Below are 19,186 nucleotides of genomic sequence, written 5' to 3' on the forward strand. Positions count from 1 at the left end.
TCCTGTTCCATGTTCAAAGTCATGCCAGTGAGTGGCACCCAATTCTGATTCACTTTTTCAGAGTATTAAAGGGAGACAGCAGAAATGCTAAATTGTTGCTTGTATGCAGTAAAGGACAGAATGAGGGCCAATAAACTGCAACTCAATCCAGACAAGATGGAAGTATTGTTTCTAAATGGTCTGACTGCACAGATGAGCAGCACCTGCCCAGATTCGGATGGAACTGCAATCCCTCCAGAAGAAATAGGTTTGAAGTTCGGGGGGGGGGGCTCCTCAATCCAGTTCTGTCTACGAAATCACAGGTTGCTTCCATGGCACAGCGAACCTCATACCATCTTAGACTGATGTGCCAGCTACAACCCAACTGGTCTCAGTTTTTCATGCTCTTGTAGCCTTGAAATTAGGGTGTGGTCACACGGCCCCCGATTCAAAATATTGAGGGGGCAGGAGTCCCAAGCACCCCGTATACCAGGCGCCAGTGTACTGTAGGGTATATCGTGCCAAAGGCAGATCATTGAAAATAGAACTTCAATATTGCTTCCTGGGAACAAGCGCTACAATCATATTACACGGGTCTTTCACCAACTGCAACTACTGCTTCTGAGCTGTTTCCAGACACAGTTTTACACACTGTTAGGTGACTCTAAGAACTCAACAAACTACAGAATGTGAAAGCTGGAACCTGCATTTAACAAGGGATGTTTAATCTACTAAACCACAGCAGATCTCATTTCTCTCCAGAGTGGTATCTAAATTGGGCTTGCACTGGTGGATGGGTCCTGTTTCTACAGGAGCATTTACAGAGAGAGAGAGAGAGTTTTGAAAGAATGCATCTGAGTCACAGGGACCCAAATAAATCACATTACCCAGGACTGTGATGTGTGTAAATTCTAGGAAGGAGTTTTTGCAATCCTGGCCTGCACCGGTTGAGTTTCCTGTCATTCAGTGGTCATGATTTGATGCCATAGTGATTCTTTCTTCCCAAGCAACCCTGAGGAATTCAAGTTGCATGTGCTCTGTATGGATCCCTTAAAGAAATCTCCTCAGCACCCTCCCCAAACTACAGTTCCCAGAATTCCATGGGGGAAGCCAAGACTGGTAAACTGGTCTCGGACTGATACAAAATTGTAGGCTGGGCATGCTCCAATTAATCATCATTGATGATCTGGTTTTAAAGGGGGGGTTTTTAAATCTACTTTATACTACAATAATTTTCAAGATGCCTTGCAACCAAATATATATAATATTGTTTAAAAAAATCTCCAAAACAGCCTTGAAATAATAGAAGCGACAGATCGAGCAAATAGAGGAATATTAAAGGATAGACAAATATGCTAATTTGGGTTTCCCACTTTGCCAGTCTTACATTTGCTTCACCCCCAATTCCACAGAGGGGTTTGCATGAACATTTGCACACCCTGTTGATGCCCATTTTCCTTGCAGACACACTTTTGTATGAATGTTTCACAGTGCAAGCATTTTCTTTTTGTATTGTATTTTTATGTTGTGAACCACCCTGAGTGCTACAAATGAAGGGCTGGATACAAATTTAATAAGCAAAATAAATAAACTATTGTAAATTTTGGCGAATTTGACCAGATTGAAAGCATTTGTGGTTTTTTTCCTGAATAGAACGCATCGTTTAATGTTACTTTCACTAAGATACACATTTTTGCATGACTCTTCCACTGACAATGCACTAACAACACCCATTTTTGTGGGTGTTCTGTGGCTGGAAAACTTCAGTGCCAAATTCAGAGAAGTGTGAAGCTGTAAAGAGAGCTCTGTTTCAGTTTGCAAATCAGTCTGATCTGCTGGAACCATTAGTAGTTCTCTTTGGGGAAACTTCCCAGAGCAACACCCGAAGCTTTTGCACTTGCTACCGAGGTGACTGAGACACGACCAGGCTTCACTCCTCCTTTTGGGGACCACCTCGTGGCACCATCTTCAGAACTATTGGTTTCTCCGGCACTAAAAAGGCTTGGTTGCTCATCTTAAGGGGAATCTGCAGCAGGGTGAGAATCGAGAGAGCAATCAGCACATCAGTCAACCCATCTTAACATCAAGACCCCAGCAGAAGATCACAGGGGAGTTTCCCTGGCTTAAATCAAAACATGCAGTATGGTGCTATCTATCTGACTTGGGCAAGGGACACGGGAGGCGTTGTGGGTTAAACCACAGAGCCTAGGACTTGCCAATCAGAAGGTTGGCAGTTCGAATCCCCACGATGGGGTGAGCTCCTGTTGCTCGGTCCCTGCTCCTGCCAACCTAGCAGTTCAAAAGCACGTCAAAGTGCAAGTAGATAAATAGGTACCGTTCCGGTGGGAAGGTAAACGGCGTTTCCATGCACTGCTCTGGTTCGCCAGAAGCGGCTTAGTCATGCTGGCCACATGACCCGGAAGCTGTCTGTGGACAAACGCTGGCTCCCTTGGCCTATAGAGCGAGATGAGCGATGCAACCCCAGAGTCGGTCACGACTGGACCTAATGGTCAGGGGTCCCTTTACCTTTACCTATGCCTTGGGCACTGGCGCCAGACATTGAAACTCCAAGTGTCATGCCCCTTGCCCCTTCCTTTTACACACACACACACACACACACACACACACACACACACACACACACAGGGACACACCATCCAGCCTCCTCACCGGAGTTTCCTTGCAGACCCTGAAGGAAAAATGCTGCACCAGGATTGCAATGGCCACCTTCATCGTGACGAGAGCGAAGCGCATTCCCAGGCAGTTCCGGGGACCAGCTCCAAAGGGCAGGTATAGGTAGGGATCCACTTGATCCTTGTTCTCTTTGCTGAACCTGGTTGCGTTCACAGAGACGAGAGAAATGGAGGCTGGGTAAGGAACCAGAACAGGCAGATCTGATGTGTTGATGGGAGAGGCAAAGGAAGAAGGCAGCAGCTCCGGGCTCACAACAAGGGGACCAGCTGCTTCTCAGTTGCTCGTCCTCAGCTGCATCCACCAGCTGAATCAAGTGGGGATGATGCTGCGGAGTGTCGTGCAAATGGAGGTCATGAGTGCAGTACCCACTGGTACCACCTATGGTGTCTGTGATGGAAAAGGTCCCCTCCAGAGTCTCTTTGCTTTTCCTGCTCAGATTACACTGTTTGAAGAGACCCCTTTCATTATGGTCAGGATGGAGCAAATCCCACTGCCCAGTGGACTGGGTAGCTGGGGGGGGAGGTGTGTCGGGGGGAAGGGAGTGCAGAGCTAGCGAGACACATGGCTGCCAACGCTGCTGCCACTGATGGCAGTGGAAACATTTATTCTTCATTGGCTCCCAGTATGTTTCAGAGCACAATTCAAAGTGTTGGTGCTGACCTTTCAAGCGCTAAACAGCCTCGGTCCTGTATACCAGAAGGAGCGTCTCCACCCCCATTGTTCTGCCTGGACACTGAGGTCCAGCACCGAGGGCCTTCTTGCGGTTCCCAACCTGCGAGAAGCCAAATTACAGGGAACCAGGCAGAGGGCCTTCTTGGTGGTGGTGCCCGCCCTGTGGAACGTCCTCCCACCAGATGTCAAAGAGAACAACAACTACCAGACTTTTAGAAGACATCTGAAGGCAGCCCTGTTTCGGGAAGCTTTTAATGTTTGATGTATTACAGTGTTTTAATATCTGGTTGGAAACCGCCCAGAGTGGCTGGGGAAGCCCAGCCAGATGGGCGGGGTATAAATAATAAATTATTGTTATTATTATTATTATTCTTGGCTTGGCAGCTCAGCCACCTTCCAGCTTAGCCAGCACAGCTGGCCAGGCCAAAAGGAGAAGGACGCACCACCCAAACCCAAAGTCCCGGCCAGGATTCAGTTCGCCTCCCTGTGGCTCTGGAAGGTGGCAGGACCTCAGCCAAGAGAGGGAGCCTGTTACAGGGGTGCCTGGATGCACCCTTCTCAGGCTTTTGTGCCCGGGGCCCAGGATTGCATACCAACCCTCCCTTCCATTCTGGATAGGGGAGTGCAGTGCCTCCTTTCCCTGCCCCCACCAGATTGGGGCAGCTCATGTGGGACTTGGCCACACTATTTTGGGGTCCCGCTTCTTTTCTGCCCTTGTGAACGTGGCACCCATTTAGTGCCTTGCCACCCCCTCTCAACAGCAGCCATTCTGTACCACGTCACACCTCGTGGCAGGCATTTTATGAATAGCAACCCCAGCATTTGCTCAAAATTACAGGTGTACCCACAGGCCCGAGAAAGTTGGTGATGTCTGATTTATTTTCACCTCCAGTTGGGCATCTGCAAAACGCTGGTATCACAACTGGCATTGTGATGTTTCTATCACTTTCTAATTCTATTACAAAATAAAAAAAATCCTTCCAGTAGCACCTTAAAGACCAACTAAGTTAGTTCTTGGTATGAGCTTTCGTGTGCATGCACACTTCTTCAGATACACTCGTGGAAGGAATTTTTTTATTTTGACTATGGCAGACCAACACGGCTACCTATCTACTAATTCTATTACAGTTTGTTTGCTATGTTTATATGCCTTAAGTCCCTGTGGGATATAAATAAATGTAACCAAATGATGATGGTGATGATGTCAGCAGCCCAGCTGAGGCTGAAATCAGGAGCAGCTGGTGATCTACTAGTGGTTGGGTGGATCTTTCGCTCATGTCATTCGAACATGTGGCGTATATTCAGAGCACAAGGTTTTTTGCAGTGGAATGGGAAGGGTTACCTCTCAGGTCTGAATTCGTCAGGTTCTGGCCAGTATTCAGGGTCCCGATGAAGCGTATAGGGAGGAATGATCACATTCATGCCCTTCAGGATAGTCACCCCATTGATTTCTACATCTTTCTTGCAGGTCCTTTCAATCCGTCCTCCAAGAGGATACAGCCTTTGCGTTTCACTCAGGACCATGTCAAGATATTCCAGTTGCATGATGGCATCGTACGTGAGAGGAGCCTTTGAGGGGATTCAAGGGGGGAGATGAATTGTAACCAGTGAGACCCTAAACCAGGCTCACACAGAGACCTTCAGAAGGAAAGATCTTAGTTGAGGTGGCCTTGTTCTGAGATTTCTGTCCATGAATGTGAAAACCTCCGTGGGTTGCATTCAACAGCTGCACAGGTGGAATGCAACTTACGCAACTGATCTGTTTCTCTCTCCACTGCCCCAATCTAACATGGCTCAGGTGCTAAGATCCTCAGGTGAGCTCCTTCTCTTCACCTCATCAACATCAGAAGCCCAGCTGGTGATGACTCAAGAAAGACAGGGCCTTTTCTGTGACTGCTCTGAGATTGCACTATTCCCTCCCAAGAGAGGATAGACTGGCTCCCTCTCTGTCATCCCTCTGCCAGCAGGCTAAGACCTTCCAGTTCAAACAGGCCTTTGAAATCTAAGGTCCAGGTGATGCTGACCACTGGGCTGATGTCAGGGCAAACTGGATTTTAACTGCTGGTACTAAATTGTGTTTTGGTGTATTTTCACTTTAGTTTCTAACTGGTTCATTTTTATTACTCCTCTGTCCCTGCCCCCCAAATTAGATAAATAACTCTCCTGTAACTCCCCCACCCCACCCAAAAAACCTTCTCCATTAGGTCTGGCCTCACCTTTGCAACCCACACATTCTTACCTTGTTGGGCAGGATGGTATCTATCTCATCTTGAAGCTTCTGCTGGACATCTGGGTGAGTGGCCAAGAGGTAGGCCGCATAACCCAGGGAGTTGCTGGTGGGTTCGTATCCAGCAAAGACAAAGATGAAGGACTGGGCTAGGATTTCAATGTCAGTCAAACCTGCAAACAAGCAGAAGTGAGAGAGTTCAAGTGTAAACAAGTACAGCCTGTAGTCTGGCTGGGAACATGATCCGTGCAGGTAACATGCATTGCAATGCAATGGTTTTCTTTTCTTTCCAAACAATAGTGCCGAAATCAAAACAGTAGCTCATGCGTTTCTCTCCCTCTGGGGTTGTCTGAGGCGCTCAAGAACAGGGCCAAGAAATGGCCAGTTTCCCAAGGTTACTAATAACACCTTGGCTTTTTAAAAAACACACACCACAAAAACTTATATTGTCTTCTTTTCTCTGTTGTTTTAAACAATCCTGCAGTCTCTGGGAAAACAACTTCCTGGTTCACAGGTAGAGCAGCAACACCTTGTTGATCAGTCCTTGCAGCACACACATAATAAAGGACCATGCAATGGGCAGTGGCTCCCTAAGCAGGCAGTAACTCACTCTTGGGGGGGGGGGTTCCTAGGGAGTGCCAAGAGGCAAGGGGGCGCTGGACTATCAGATTTTGAAAAGCTGGTCTCACGGGATCAAATTCATGAGTTTTGTTGAATTACTTAAACTAAACCCTTTTAATGAGATTTGTCAATCAATGTGCAATCAATTGTTGCTGTTTTGAATTTTATTGTGTCATTATCTTCCTTAGGGTGTTGTGCAAATCACTATTTGTATAGTAATGCTTTTGAGAGGGGGGGAAGTACTGAGAATGAGTTTGTGGAATCAAGGGGGTGGTGGCCCAGGGGAAAAAATGGGAATTACTTCTGGGAACAGTCCTGCAGGCAACTTAAATAAGGGGGGAAGTGATATTCTGAGGCGTTTACCACCGAGTGTAATGACAAGGGAGAGCAGGGCCTTTTAGGTTGTGGCTCTTTCTGTGCAAAACTCTCCCCTGCAAGGTCTGCCAAGCGCCTTCACTGACCTCTTTTTAGCACCAGGAAAGGCTTCCCCCTGGCTTTTGATAGACTGAGATGATGCTTTGCTGCTATTAGTCTGCTGCCCAAGCTTCCTATGGCTCTTATGGGACCTGTTTTGTTCTGTTTTGTGGTATAATGTATTTATATTTATATTTTAAATATTACTTAAGTCGCTTGGAGACGTTTGAGTTACAAGAGACTGGAAAAATAAAAAAAATTCCTTCCAGTAGCACCTTAAAGACCAACTAAGTTAGTTCTTGGTATGAGCTTACGTGTGCATGCACACTTCTTCAGATACACTGAAACAGAAGTTGCCAGATCCTTCTATATAGTGAGAAGGTGGGGAGGGGTATTACTCAGAAGGGTGGTGGGAATGGGAGATTGGCAGATAGCTGAGATGAGCCTGTTGACGACTCTTAACGACTGCAAGAGACTGGAAAGTCATTATCATCAACAACATACGTAGTGTTAGAAGATGGGGGGGGGATTGGTTTGGAATTGTGCCTGTGGGTGCAATCTTGTTTCTGGCATCCTTCTGTCTTGAGAGTGTGCTTCTGGGGATGAAGTCAAATCGCTGTATTTGCAGGACTGAAGTGACCCCTCCAGTACCCCAAGCCTGGGCAGTGTGTCTGGAGGTCCTGGGCTGCCCAGAAGACCAGAACCCCCCTCTTGGCCTTGCTGATGTCCAAAGGAAAGCAGAGCAAGACATTTGGCACCAGCCTGGCTGCAGGAGTTGCTGGAAGGAGGCGTACAAGGCACCATCCAGTCATCTTAGGGACTTAGGCACAAACCCCTGAGGAAGAGCCAGTGTGGTGTAGTGGTTAAGAGTGGTAGACTCATAATCTGGTGAACCGGGTTCGCTTCTCTTCTCCTCCACATGCAGCTGCTGGGTGACCGTGGACCAGTCACACTTCTTTGAAGTCTCTCAGCCCCACTCATCTCACAGAGTGTTTGTTGTGGGGGAGGAAGGGAAAGGAGAAAGTTTGAGACTCCTTCAGGTAGAGATAAAGTGGGATATGTTCTTCTTCTTCTGCTCTGGATTTGTGTCGAGTTTACTCCTCAGCCTTTTCTTCTCCCAAAGATATCCCACCAAAGTTTAGGATCAGAGTTTTCCCACTCCTAGATGGGCTGCCTTCCCAGGTGGCGGAGACCCATTTGCTCCTCACTTCCCTCTACAGCACATGCAGAAACTGTCTTTGGACCCACTATTGGTCTCATCCCCTCAATCTGCTGGAGCCTGTATTCACGTGCAAGTGAAGTTCCTAAGTCATCGAGGATTTGGGCAATTTAAACTCCTCAGGAAAGACAACTTGGGAATAATAATAATAAATAATAAATTTTATTTATATCCCGCCCTCCCCAGCGGAAGCCGGGCTCAGGGCGGCTAACAACAATCAAATAATCAAACAATCAAATAATCCAACATTCTAAAAACATTTCATTATAAAAATTAATTAAAATCAAATTAATGGCAACCGTTGAGCAAAATTCTGTGCAGGTTGCCAGAGGAGGGAGTCAGGCTGGGCCCTGACCAAAGGCCTGGTGGAACAACTCTGTCTTGCAGGCCTTGCGGAAAGATGTCAGGTCCCGCAGGGCCCTAGTCTCTTGTGACAGAGCGTTCCACCAGATCGGGGCCACAACCGAGAAAGCCCTGGCTCTAGTTGAGGCCAGCCTAACCTCTCTGAGGCCTGGGACCTTCAAGATGTTTTTATTTGCAGACTGTAGGTTCCTCTGTGGGGCATACCAGGAGAGGCGGTCCCGTAGGTGCGAGGGTCCTAGGCCGTATAGGGCTTTAAAGGTCAAAACCAGCACCTTAAACCTGACCCTGTACTCCACCGGGAGCCAGTGCAGCTGGTATAGTACCAGATGAATGTGATCTCGCAGCGAAGACCCCATAAGGAGTCTCGCCGCGGCATTCTGCACCCGCTGGAGTTTCTGGGTCAGTCTCAAGGGCAGCCCCACGTAGAGCGAGTTACAATAATCCAGTCTGGAGGTGACCGTTGCGTGGATCACAGTGGCTAGGTCAGGGCGAGAGAGATAAGGGGCCAACTGCTTAGCTTGGCGGAGATGGAAAAATGCCGCCTTTGTTATAGCTGTTACCTATCTGTGTAGGTAACAGTCATTGCATTGCATTTTTCAAACTGGGATAGGCAATTTCAAGTCTTCAGGAAATACAACTTCCCTTCAGTTCAGTTAAATTGTGTGGCATTACCTTTATAAGAGTGGTTCAAGCCATTGCTCTGGTGGTCAGTCTTGGCACTTTGGGAGTCAATCATCAGCTGCAGGAAATCCACCCGGCCCTAACCAGAAAACAAATAAACCAGTGAAGGAGATGTGTGGAAGAGAGACTCCCATGGGGGCCACTGGGCCAAGATGGTTTGAAGCCCCTTGTTTTTTAAAGGGCTAAATACAGTCATGAGAACTGACCCCCTTTGCCCTTGAGGACATTGGCCGTGTGATCATCTCACTGTACTTAGGTATAACTGGACATACTGAGGGGGTAAAAGAGTCAAGATATTAGGCTGTTTTGTGGAGCAAAAAGCAGTGAAGCAGCACAGAGAAAAGTTGAGTCCTAGGGGATTTTTCAGTGAAACACCCACACACAAAATGAAAGCCCTTTTCCAAGCCAAAGATATTCACCCCCAAATTACGGCACAGTCTTAATTCTTACCTTTTGCCCTTCTTTCTGCCGTGTTTCCTTCATTTTTTCGAAGGACCTTGAAAAGAAGCTTAAAGCTTCTGCGTTGAAGAAATTCACATTCATTAATTTGAGAAGAGGAATCAAGAATGGGAACGTGGCTGCAAGAGACAGAAATCATACGGTGAACAGGAGTCAACCTTCCTGGGGCAAAGCATTAGATATGCTGATTGGTAGATAGATTTCTGTAGATAATTATTGATAAACTTTGGTTTGGTCTAAGGATCATAGCTTGCAAGCCTTAATAGAGCCTGGTCAACCTCATTGTGAATCTCAGGGTTGCAATTTCTGCATATGCAATCCATGTATGAAGATATGTGTATTTTGTTACATTGCATGCACACTGATTACACCCTCCCAGAACTTCCCGCACATGTACCTAATGGTAGGGCCAGTTCTTATAATCATCCTTGCAATATTTTAGATCCAAGTGCAGTCTAGAAAGAAATCCTATTTTGGAAAGGCCATCATGGCTCAATGGTCAACCCACATTTGGTCCTCGTGACCAGGCTGGGCTGGGAATGGCCCCTGTCAGAAACCCTGGAGGACCTAGTAGAAAAATCTGTAGAAAATTCTGTGCTTGATGGACCATTTATTATGTTTCGATAATAACCAGGCTGCAAACTTCCACTGGGCCATCAGAAATCAGAAGCCAACTTACCTATCAAAACCAAGCGTGGATCAAAAGCGGCAAACTTGGTCATCTTCTTCATCTCCTTGACAAAAGGATCTGCAGGGTTGTTCATAGAGTCAATGTTCACACCAAATGAAGTGCTGGTGACAACATCCATGCTGTAGGCTCCAAAGACGCTGGGGAGGGAACAGAGCAGCCAAATTAGGCTCTCAGTATACTTAGGATTTTCCATAGGCCTGTTTCTGGCCACCCAATGTGATCTGGATTCGCCTCAAAGGCAGCCCACATTGTATGCTATGCTATTTTGGACTGAGGCCTTTCCTGGCTCAAACCACTTACTCCTTCATAACCACAAATTCATTCTTTTCCACTTTCTTCTGAACGTTTTGCATCAAAACCTCCCCGTAGTGTTTGATGATGGGAAACATCTGAAATACAAATCAATGAACAGAGATGTCAACACCTAATGGCAGTTGTCCTTCCTGGCTGCAATGGAGTTCTGGAAATCCTGTGACTTGCTCATCACTCATCAAAAATGCAATCACGAAAGATGGGCTTCATTTTTTGTTTCGCTTTGGCATTTTTGTTTCGCCATGTTGAGAACTGGCTGATCTAGCTCGTAATCATACTACTTTGCAATTACAGTATATGGAGTGATATCTCCAGGAATCAACCTCCATCTCAGCTCTGATTTGCAGATGTCCATTAATTAGTCAAATTAATCTAATTAATTATCAATTAAAGTTTTCAGCTCTAGTTTGAAAAAAAAAGTCAAAGAGATCCACTGACTTGATATCTGTGGTTGTTTTTTTAAGAGAGTGAAGCTGAGAAAAAATCCAAAACATAGACTTTGCAACCTCACATTCTTAGGCATTATGCTTCAGCCACTCTGACTATCAACAGAATTGGATTATCCCCCAGTTTCAGACTGAATAGATTCAATGGTGCTTGAACTGTACGACCCATATTTACCAGTGGAAGAGCTGAATATTTTATTCTTTTCAATACATAATATCTTTTTCCTTTTTTTACCTCCTTGAGCTTCCCACTGGTGAAGGTTGGAGAGAGAATAGTGCGAATCCTCTTCCATTGTTCGTCCTTTGCCACTGAGACGGCAGACTCCAAGATCCCAACTAAACCTAAATCCTAGAGGAAACAAAGCAGTTTCGAACCATTGAGTGGCAAAGTCAAGTTTTGAACCCATGACAGATCTGGAACCAATAATATCCAACAGGGAATTGTAAACAGAATAAACATGGAGGGCAATGATGGCTGGGTGACTAAGTTCACACTTGACTTTGGGAGAGGGCTTAATCTGCCCTCCCCATTACCCCACCCTGCCCCAGTTTGGCGCCAATGGAGTGACGTGTATGAACACTCCTCCTTCCATGATACTATTGTATACTTAAGAAGTGAATGCCTACCCGACGGTTGGTGAAAGTGGTGTAACACTCTTTCACGAGGACGGCTTTTATAATAGCCGGATCCAGCGTAGCTAACATAGGCTTTCGACCCTCATAAATCCTGGATTAAGAGTAAAGAATGGTATGTTTTTGAGATCCCAAAGAGATCCAGTTGCAGATTTAGCAGTTTCCCGCCCCAGAACATTTGGGATTTGGGCTAACATGAGAAATACAAGCAGGTCATAAAAGGTCACTTACCCCCAGGTCCTCCCATATTTCTGAAAGCACTCTGTATCAAAGCTCATAAACCCCTGTGGAAAGACATTTAAGAAAGTTAAGAACGGCCTTTCTGAACCGGATTAAGGCTCATTTTGAGGAGCACCTCTGATCCCAAGAGGGGGGAGCAGAAAGGGGCCTCAGGAAACCTCTTGAGCAGGGCAGGAATGTCACCAGACACTCACCTTACGATAGGACCAGATATTTCCAAAGAAAGGCAACGGCGATGGACCTGGAATGCCCAGTTTCTTGAAGACTCCATATGGCCAAAATCCATATCTGTTTATTTTGTAAAACGAGAGAGAGAGAGATGCAGATCTGTCAGCAGAGCATGGAAGCCTGTCCAGGGTTCAGAGGGGAAACCTGGCAGGTTGATGCACCTGTGTGTGGGCTCCTCCTGTTAAAAAATCCCACAAGGAACTGACTTGGGCACCACAGAGCAAAAAATGAGATGATATGGGCTAATATGCAACCCAGGACTTCAAGAGAGAAGACGAAGAAGAGGAGTTTGGATTTGATATCCTGCTTTATCACTACCCGAAGGAGTCTCAAAGCGGCTAACATTCTCCTTTCCCTTCCTCCCCCACAACAAACACTCTGTGAGGTGAGTGGGGCTGAGAGACTTCAGAGAAGTGTGACTGGCCCAAGGTCACCCAGCAGCTGCAGGTGGAGGAGCGGGGAAGTGAACCCGGTTCACCAGATTACGAGTCTACTGCTCTTAACCACTACACCACACAAGTACAACTGAATAACTCAAAGTACATTGTTGAGCTGTGGCACAGAATGGGTGGGGCCACAGTGCCAGTTGCCCTGGACCCAAAATTCCTAGGGGCAATGAGAAATTTAAAATTATGTGCCCTTCCCCTTCAAACATTCTACATAATTTTTCAACACTTTACCATATTTTTCTGGCCATATGTCCTTATGCAATCCTGATCGGTGAATTACATAATACCTATTTATAGTGTGATTTCCCCTTTGAATATACGGACACTGTTGTGTTCCATAGCTTGCTTTAAGGAAATCATAATTAAGACATTCATACTTCCACCGAGGTGCAACAGACGCCTCTTTCTCTGGCCTCCTTGTCCCCATGATGTTTGTAACTCTGACAGTTGCCAATGTGTATGTGTGCAGATAGTAATTGGATTGCTTGGTTAATTGTGTGGTTCTGACACGTTGACAGGTTAGTTTCCGTTTTCTGCTGACATAGTAGCCATTTCTTGTTCTTCATAATTCTGTTTCAGCATACTGTATATATATATATATATATATATATATATATATATATATATATATATTCATTTTTTAATGGTTTAAACATTTACGAATGAATGGTTATGCAATGAAGGGGCTGAGTGGTAAAAAGCAAAAAATAAAAAGGCAGACATTGTTGGATACTGAAAAACATAATTTTATCAATTAACAAATTCGGCACACGTGAGTTTGACTAACTTTGTTGTGACATTAAGAATCTTTTTAACCAGTGGGGGTTGTTTTCCCTTTAAAATGTTTAGGGGTACTCTCATTCTGACTCAAGAAAACCACCATTTTATAGTTCAAATCAGGGGAAATAAATACAGTAAATGGACAAAAGCACAAAGATTCACACAATGTTTAGGAGAATACGTACCCCTGCGTACCCCCAGAAAAAGCACTGTTTTTAACTGTCACTGTTTAAACTGCCAGTTGTGAAAGAAGTTTCTCAAAACTTTAATTAATCAAAACGTATCAGAGATTTACAATGAGGAAAGTCATTCTGCAATTAAAGTTGCCAGAAAACAAGGCAGGGATTTGTGGGCCCCATCTCACTAAGCTTTAAATAGGAGGTTGATGTGGGCGGAAAGCAACTGGCCTGCACAGCTCCTTCAATGAAATCACCCACCAATTCCTAGAGATCAACTTGCTGCACACCCTGCTCTGCATATATACAATAATAAACAGGCTCCAAAGTTCACCAGCTGATTTCTCCCCTGAAAATCCAGATCTTTCCTTCCCTGTTCTGTTTGTCTTTAGCAAACACCCTTGGTTCTTTGCTGTACTTTAAAAGGAACATTATTTTTATATTTGCATGTGTGAGTGTTGAGTTATATGTGAAAAGATGAAAATGTCAAACTCAGCATCCCACCTTCCCCTCCCAATCTGAAGGCATAGCTGAGATCAGAATAAAAACAGGAGAATTCATAAGCCCTGGAGCAGAAAGAGTCCAATCGCTGCTGCTGTCCAGGGCTGTTTTTCTAGAAAAAGAGATGCTGGAACTCACCAGGAACCTTCTCTTAGGTGCCCACCTGACAGGTGCCAGAACCCACCCGAGGGTGGTGGAACTGAGTTCCTGGGAGTTCCCCTGGAAAAAAGCCCTGCTGCTGCCAATATATAAAGGGAAGTGTTAGCACGGCCGCATAATACGAAATGTGACAGGTACACTTTGTCCTGCAGTCTTTGTTCTTGGGCGGAATAAACAGCCACTAGTCTGCTTTAAAAGTCGTTCAGGGTGGGGGGGATGCTGGTTGCCCTCACAAATTGTTTGCATCCATTTCCCACAAAGTGCCGTCTCCCAAATTATGTGATACCATTTTTGGTACATTGGTACCCTTCACTTCTTTTCAATCTCTGGCTAACAATATTCTTGCTGCCGTTAATAAGTAATCAATCATATGTTCATATAATAGCCCTAGAGTTGTCGCGGCTGAATATACCTAACAATGCTATTTCGGGTTGAGGGAGGGGGTTCCCAAAAATATTTTATTAATAAATCAAAGATAAAGAGCAAAAAGAAATACTGTCACAGGAAGCTGAAAGCAGCATAAGGCTGAGAATTGTTGCTGAACTTGTTGTTCCAAAATAGCACACACAAAATAATTCCTGCCCTGTGATTCCTGAATTGCAGAGGGTTAGAGTAGATGACCCCTGGGGATTCATTCCAGCTTTACAATTCTGTGACCCCCAACTTAGTAAAAAATCTTATTTACTTAAATGGTTCTTTATGTTGATTGATATAGCAAGTTGAAGTAAGTAGGTGTTAACCTTCAGGGGGTGTTGTTTTTCCAAATCATCTCTTCAGGAATTTAGCTTACAAGTCAGGCAGAGAGACCTGCTTCAACTGTCTCCCCTTTTGAGAATTATCACTGGATACAGAATCGTAGAATCCTAGATCATCCATGGCAGATGGCCATCCAACCTCTGCTTAAAAACCTCCACGGAAGGAGAGTCCACCACCTCTCATGGGAGCCTGTTCCAACGTTGAACACCTCTTACAAACTCTAGATACCATCCCCATATAGATCTATCCATGTAGCAGAAGCAAATATTCTTTTTTAAAACATTAACTATGGGTTATAATTACCAGTAAATCAGAAATGAGAAGCAAACACGCACATGCTGAGTTCTATTCATATTGGGTTGCAACCATTGCTGGTCCTCCTGAGAGCAGACTCATTGAAATTAATAGACGTGACTAACTTTGATCTATTAATTCCAGTGGGTCTATTCTGACTGAAAGTTGGTTGGATACAACACAGAGAGCCCAACAACAGAGTAATTACATTCTGGGTAGCAAAGAGCTGGGTAGCAAAAGCTCATCCCACCTCCCGCCCTCCATAAGGACTATAGTATTCAATTAGATTGCTATAACGTTCTTTACATGGCTGTGTCCATGAAAACAGTTTAGAAAATTCCATTGGCCCAGTGATAGCCAGAAGTGTTTTGTTGATGGCCAACTGATCAATCCACATGAGGCCAACCCTACATCAGTCTCCAGAGTTGTCACCTTCTTCCCTAGTTTTAAGCTTTAAAGGCCTCACAGTCCTGGGCTAGATAGAGTAGGTCAGGAATTGGCTGCTTCTGACCAAGAACTTTGTCCTGTGTCTCCATTCCTTCACTCTCTCTCTCTCTGCTGTTGAGGGACCACTTCTAGGTGAGTGCCAAAGACAGTTTTGTTTCAGATTTATAAGATAAGGCTCTTTCAATATGCTGTGCTTCTGGAGCTGCTTCTACAACCCAACCATATGCAAACTTCCTTGCAAGTAAATATCCTAGCAGTTCAGAGGCTGCCATCTCCTATGGCTTTCAGAGGAAGAAGCAGATTTAAAAGGCCCCCATTTCTTTTTCACAATTAGAAAACGGCCAAAGAAACGGTAAGAGAATGATACATACAGCATGAAAAGGCCCAGGAAGGCAATGAGAAGGAACCATGTCTCAGTGGAGAAGCTTGGAAGGAGATCCATCTTGTTAGCCCTTGATGACTCTCTGGCTTTGAATGTGGATTTCTGCCCTCTTTATACTTGTTCAGGGCTGGAGATCAAAGAGCAAATACAAAAATTTCGCAATAGCTTTTGCTATCCATTCGCCTTTGCTCTGATGACTGTCAGATTGACTCAGTCCAAGTTTCCTTTGTCTGAGGCCCAGTTCGTATTCCTTGTCACGAAAGAGGCGAGGCCTGAGAGAGGGTGTGTTGCCTCAGGTACCTTCTTATGTAAAAACCTTGTGTAAGAACCTCCTGCCAACCTCTCCAGCAGGTGCATGATGTCATCTTCTGATTCCTTTTCATAGAATCATAGAATCATAGAATCATAGAATCATAGAGTTGGAAGAGACCACAAGGGCCATCGAGTCCAACCCCCTGCCAAGCAGGAAACACCATCAGAGCACTCCTGACATATGGTTGTCAAGCCTCTGCTTAAAGACCTCCAAAGTAGGAGACTCCACCACACTCCTTGGCAGCAAATTCCACTGTCAAACAGCTCTTACTGTCAGGAAGTTCTTCCTAATGTTTAGGTGGAATCTTCTTTCTTGTAGTTTGGATCCATTGCTCCGTGTCCGCTTCTCTGGAGCAGCAGAAAACAACCTTTCTCCCTCCTCTATGTGACATCCTTTTATATATTTGAACATGGCTATCATATCACCCCTTAACCTCCTCTTCTCCAGGCTAAACATGCCCAGCTCCCTTAGCCGTTCCTCATAAGGCATCGTTTCCAGGCCTTTGACCATTTTGGTTGCCCTCCTCTGGACACGTTCCAGTTTGTCAGTGTCCTTCTTGAGTTGTGGTGCCCAGAACTGGACACAGTACTCCAGGTGTGGTCTGACCAGAGCAGAATACAGTGGCACTATTACTTCCCTTGATCTAGATGCTATACTCCTATTGATGCAGCCCAGAATTGCATTGGCTTTTTTAGCTGCCGCGTCACACTGTTGGCTCATGTCAAGTTTGTGGTCAACCAAGACTCCTAGATCCTTTTCACATGTACTGCTCTCAAGCCAAGTGTCACCCATCTTGTATTTGTGCCTCTCATTTTTTTTGCCCAAGTGCAATACTTTACATTTCTCCCTGTTAAAATTCATCTTGTTTGTTTTGGCCCAGTTCTCTAATCTGTCAAGGTCGTTTTGAAGTGTGATCCTGTCCTCTGGGGTGTTAGCCACCCCTCCCAGTTTGGTGTCATCTGCAAATTTGATCAGGATGCCCTTGAGTCCATCATCCAAGTCATTGATAAAGATGTTGAATAAGACCGGGCCCAAGACAGAACCCTGTGGCACCCCACTAGTCACTCTTCTCCAGGATGAAGAGGAACCACTGATGAGCACCCTTTGGGTTCGGTCAGTCAGCCAGTTAGAAATCCACTGAGTGGTAGCATAGTCGAGACCGCATTTTACCAGCTTCTTTACAAGAATATCATGGGGCACCTTGTCAAATGCCTTGCTGAAATCAAGGTAGGCTACATCCACTGCGTTCCCTTCATCTACCAGGCTTGTAATTCTGTCAAAAAACGAGATCAGGTTAGTCTGACATGACTTATTTTTCAGAAATCCATGCTGACTATTGGTGATCACAGCATTCCTTTCTAGGTGCTCACAGACTGTTTGCTTAATGATCTGCTCCAGAATCTTCCCTGCTATTGATGTCAGACTGACTGGGCGGTAATTATTTGGGTCCTCTCTTTTCCCCTTTTTGAAAATAGGGACAACATTTGCCCTCCTCCAGTCTGCCGGGACTTCGCCTGTTCTCCAGGAATTCTCAAAGATGACTGCCAGTGGTTCTGAGATCACATCTGCCAGTTCTTTTAATACTCTTGGATGCAGTTCATCTGGCCCTGGAGACTTGAATACATCTAAACTAGCCAAGTATTCTTGTACTATCGCCTTAGTTATTCTGGGCTGTGTTTCCTTTGCTGAATCATTTGCTCCAAATTCTTCAGGTCGGGCATTGTTTTCTTTATCGGAGAAGACTGAGGCAAAGAAGGAATTGAGGAGTTCAGCCCTTTCTGTGTCCCCTGTTTGCATTTCACCATCTTCTCCTCTGAGTGACCCAACTGTTTCTTTGTTCTTCCTTTTGCTACGAACATACCCATAAAAGCCTTTTTTGTTGCTTTTAACCTCTCTAGCAAGCCTGAGTTCATTCTGTGCTTTAGCTTTTCTGCCTTTGTGTCTACACGTGCTGGCTATTTGTTTGAATTCCTCTTTGGTGGTTTCCCCCCTTTTCCATTTTTTGTACACATCCTTTTTTAATCTTAATTCAGTTAAAAGTTCTTTTGATAGCCACCCTGGCTTCTTTAGGCACCTTCCATGTTTCCCTCTCATTGGTATTGCCTGACGTTGTGCTTTTAGTATCTCCCTCTTAACAAACTCCCAGCCATCATGAACTCCCTTTCCTTTTAGTATTACTGTCCATGGGATCTCACCCAGCACTTCCCTAAGTTTTATGAAGTCGGCTTTCTTAAAGTCAAGAAATTGAGTCCTAGTATGCTTGGCTGCTCCTTTCCGCTGTATAGTAAACTTCAGAAGAGCATGATCACTCGCGCCTAATGATCCTTCCACTTCTACCCCACTAACCAGGTCATCAACATTGGTTAGGACCAGATCTAAAATGGCTGTTCCTCTTGTTGCTTCTCCCACTTTCTGGACAACGAAGTTGTCTGCAAGGCCAGTGAGGAATCTGTTTGACCTTATGCTCTTGGCTGAGTTTGACGTCCAACAAATATCCGGGTAATTGAAGTCCCCCATTACTACTATCTCCCTTCCTTTTGCATGCTTGGCCATCTGTTCCAGGAAGGCATCATCCATGTCCTCCGTTTGGCTTGGGGATCTATAGTAAACTCCCACAATGAGGTCTCTGTTATTCTTCTCTCCCTTAATTTTGACCCAAATGCTCTCACTTTGGCTTTGAGGTTCTAAATCTTGGATCTCTTCACAGGTATACACATCCCTGACATATAACGCCACTCCTCCTCCTTTCTTGTCTGGTCTGTTTCTCTGAAATAGATTGTATCCCCCCATTATTACATTCCAATCGTGGGACTTATCCCACCAGGTTTCAGTGATGCCTATTATGTCATATTTAGTTTGCTGTACCAAGAGCTCAAGCTCATCTTGTTTATTTCCCATGCTTTGCGCATTAGTGTACAGACATTGAAGTCCATTAATCATTCCCCCGTCTCTCTTATTTAAGGATTTTTTCCTCCCACCACTAGGTCCGCGTGCTGTTTGCTCCATTTGGTCTATGACATTTGGATGATCATCTTCATTAATTGATAGAC

At 45.1% G+C, this 19,186-nt stretch overlaps 1 protein-coding gene and 1 long non-coding RNA gene across 2 annotated transcripts in view; one reads left to right on the forward strand and one right to left on the reverse strand.

The window, feature by feature from the left end:
- Window positions 1-1,609: 1,609 nt before the first annotated feature.
- On the reverse strand, window positions 1,610-15,972 carry LOC308572972 (cytochrome P450 3A9-like). Its single transcript, XM_081169581.1, has 13 exons — window positions 15,813-15,972; window positions 11,846-11,939; window positions 11,643-11,695; window positions 11,406-11,505; window positions 11,014-11,127; window positions 10,321-10,409; window positions 10,009-10,157; window positions 9,321-9,448; window positions 8,862-8,949; window positions 5,585-5,745; window positions 4,688-4,914; window positions 2,650-2,812; window positions 1,610-2,005 (listed from the first exon to the last, which is right to left on the reverse strand). The coding sequence occupies exons 1-13, from the start codon at window positions 15,881-15,883 to the stop codon at window positions 1,910-1,912; spliced, it is 1,533 nt and encodes a 510-aa protein (XP_081025707.1). The 5' UTR covers window positions 15,884-15,972; the 3' UTR covers window positions 1,610-1,909.
- Window positions 15,973-18,572: 2,600 nt separating this feature from the next.
- The window catches only part of LOC308573146, a 201,984-nt gene continuing 201,370 nt past the window's right edge, over window positions 18,573-19,186 (forward strand). The window contains exon 1 of the long non-coding RNA XR_014001962.1: window positions 18,573-18,914. This is a non-coding gene — a long non-coding RNA (uncharacterized lncRNA). The remainder of the gene's footprint in view (window positions 18,915-19,186) is intronic.

This window comes from Podarcis bocagei, assembly GCF_964188305.1.
Source record: "Podarcis bocagei genome assembly, chromosome: 14".
NCBI classification, from domain to species: Eukaryota; Metazoa; Chordata; class Lepidosauria; order Squamata; family Lacertidae; genus Podarcis; species Podarcis bocagei.

Excerpts from the sequence above, each read along its gene's own strand:
- LOC308572972 (XM_081169581.1), bottom strand. The coding sequence starts at position 15,883 with ATGGATCTCCTTCCAAGCTTCTCCACTGAGACATGGTTCCTTCTCATT. Across the intron at positions 10,410-11,013 it reads CCAGTGGGAAGCTCAAGGAG|ATGTTTCCCATCATCAAACA; the intron begins GTAAAAAAAGGA and ends TTTGTATTTCAG. Across the intron at positions 2,813-4,687 it reads GACGAATTCAGACCTGAGAG|GTTCAGCAAAGAGAACAAGG; the intron begins GTAACCCTTCCC and ends GAACGCAACCAG.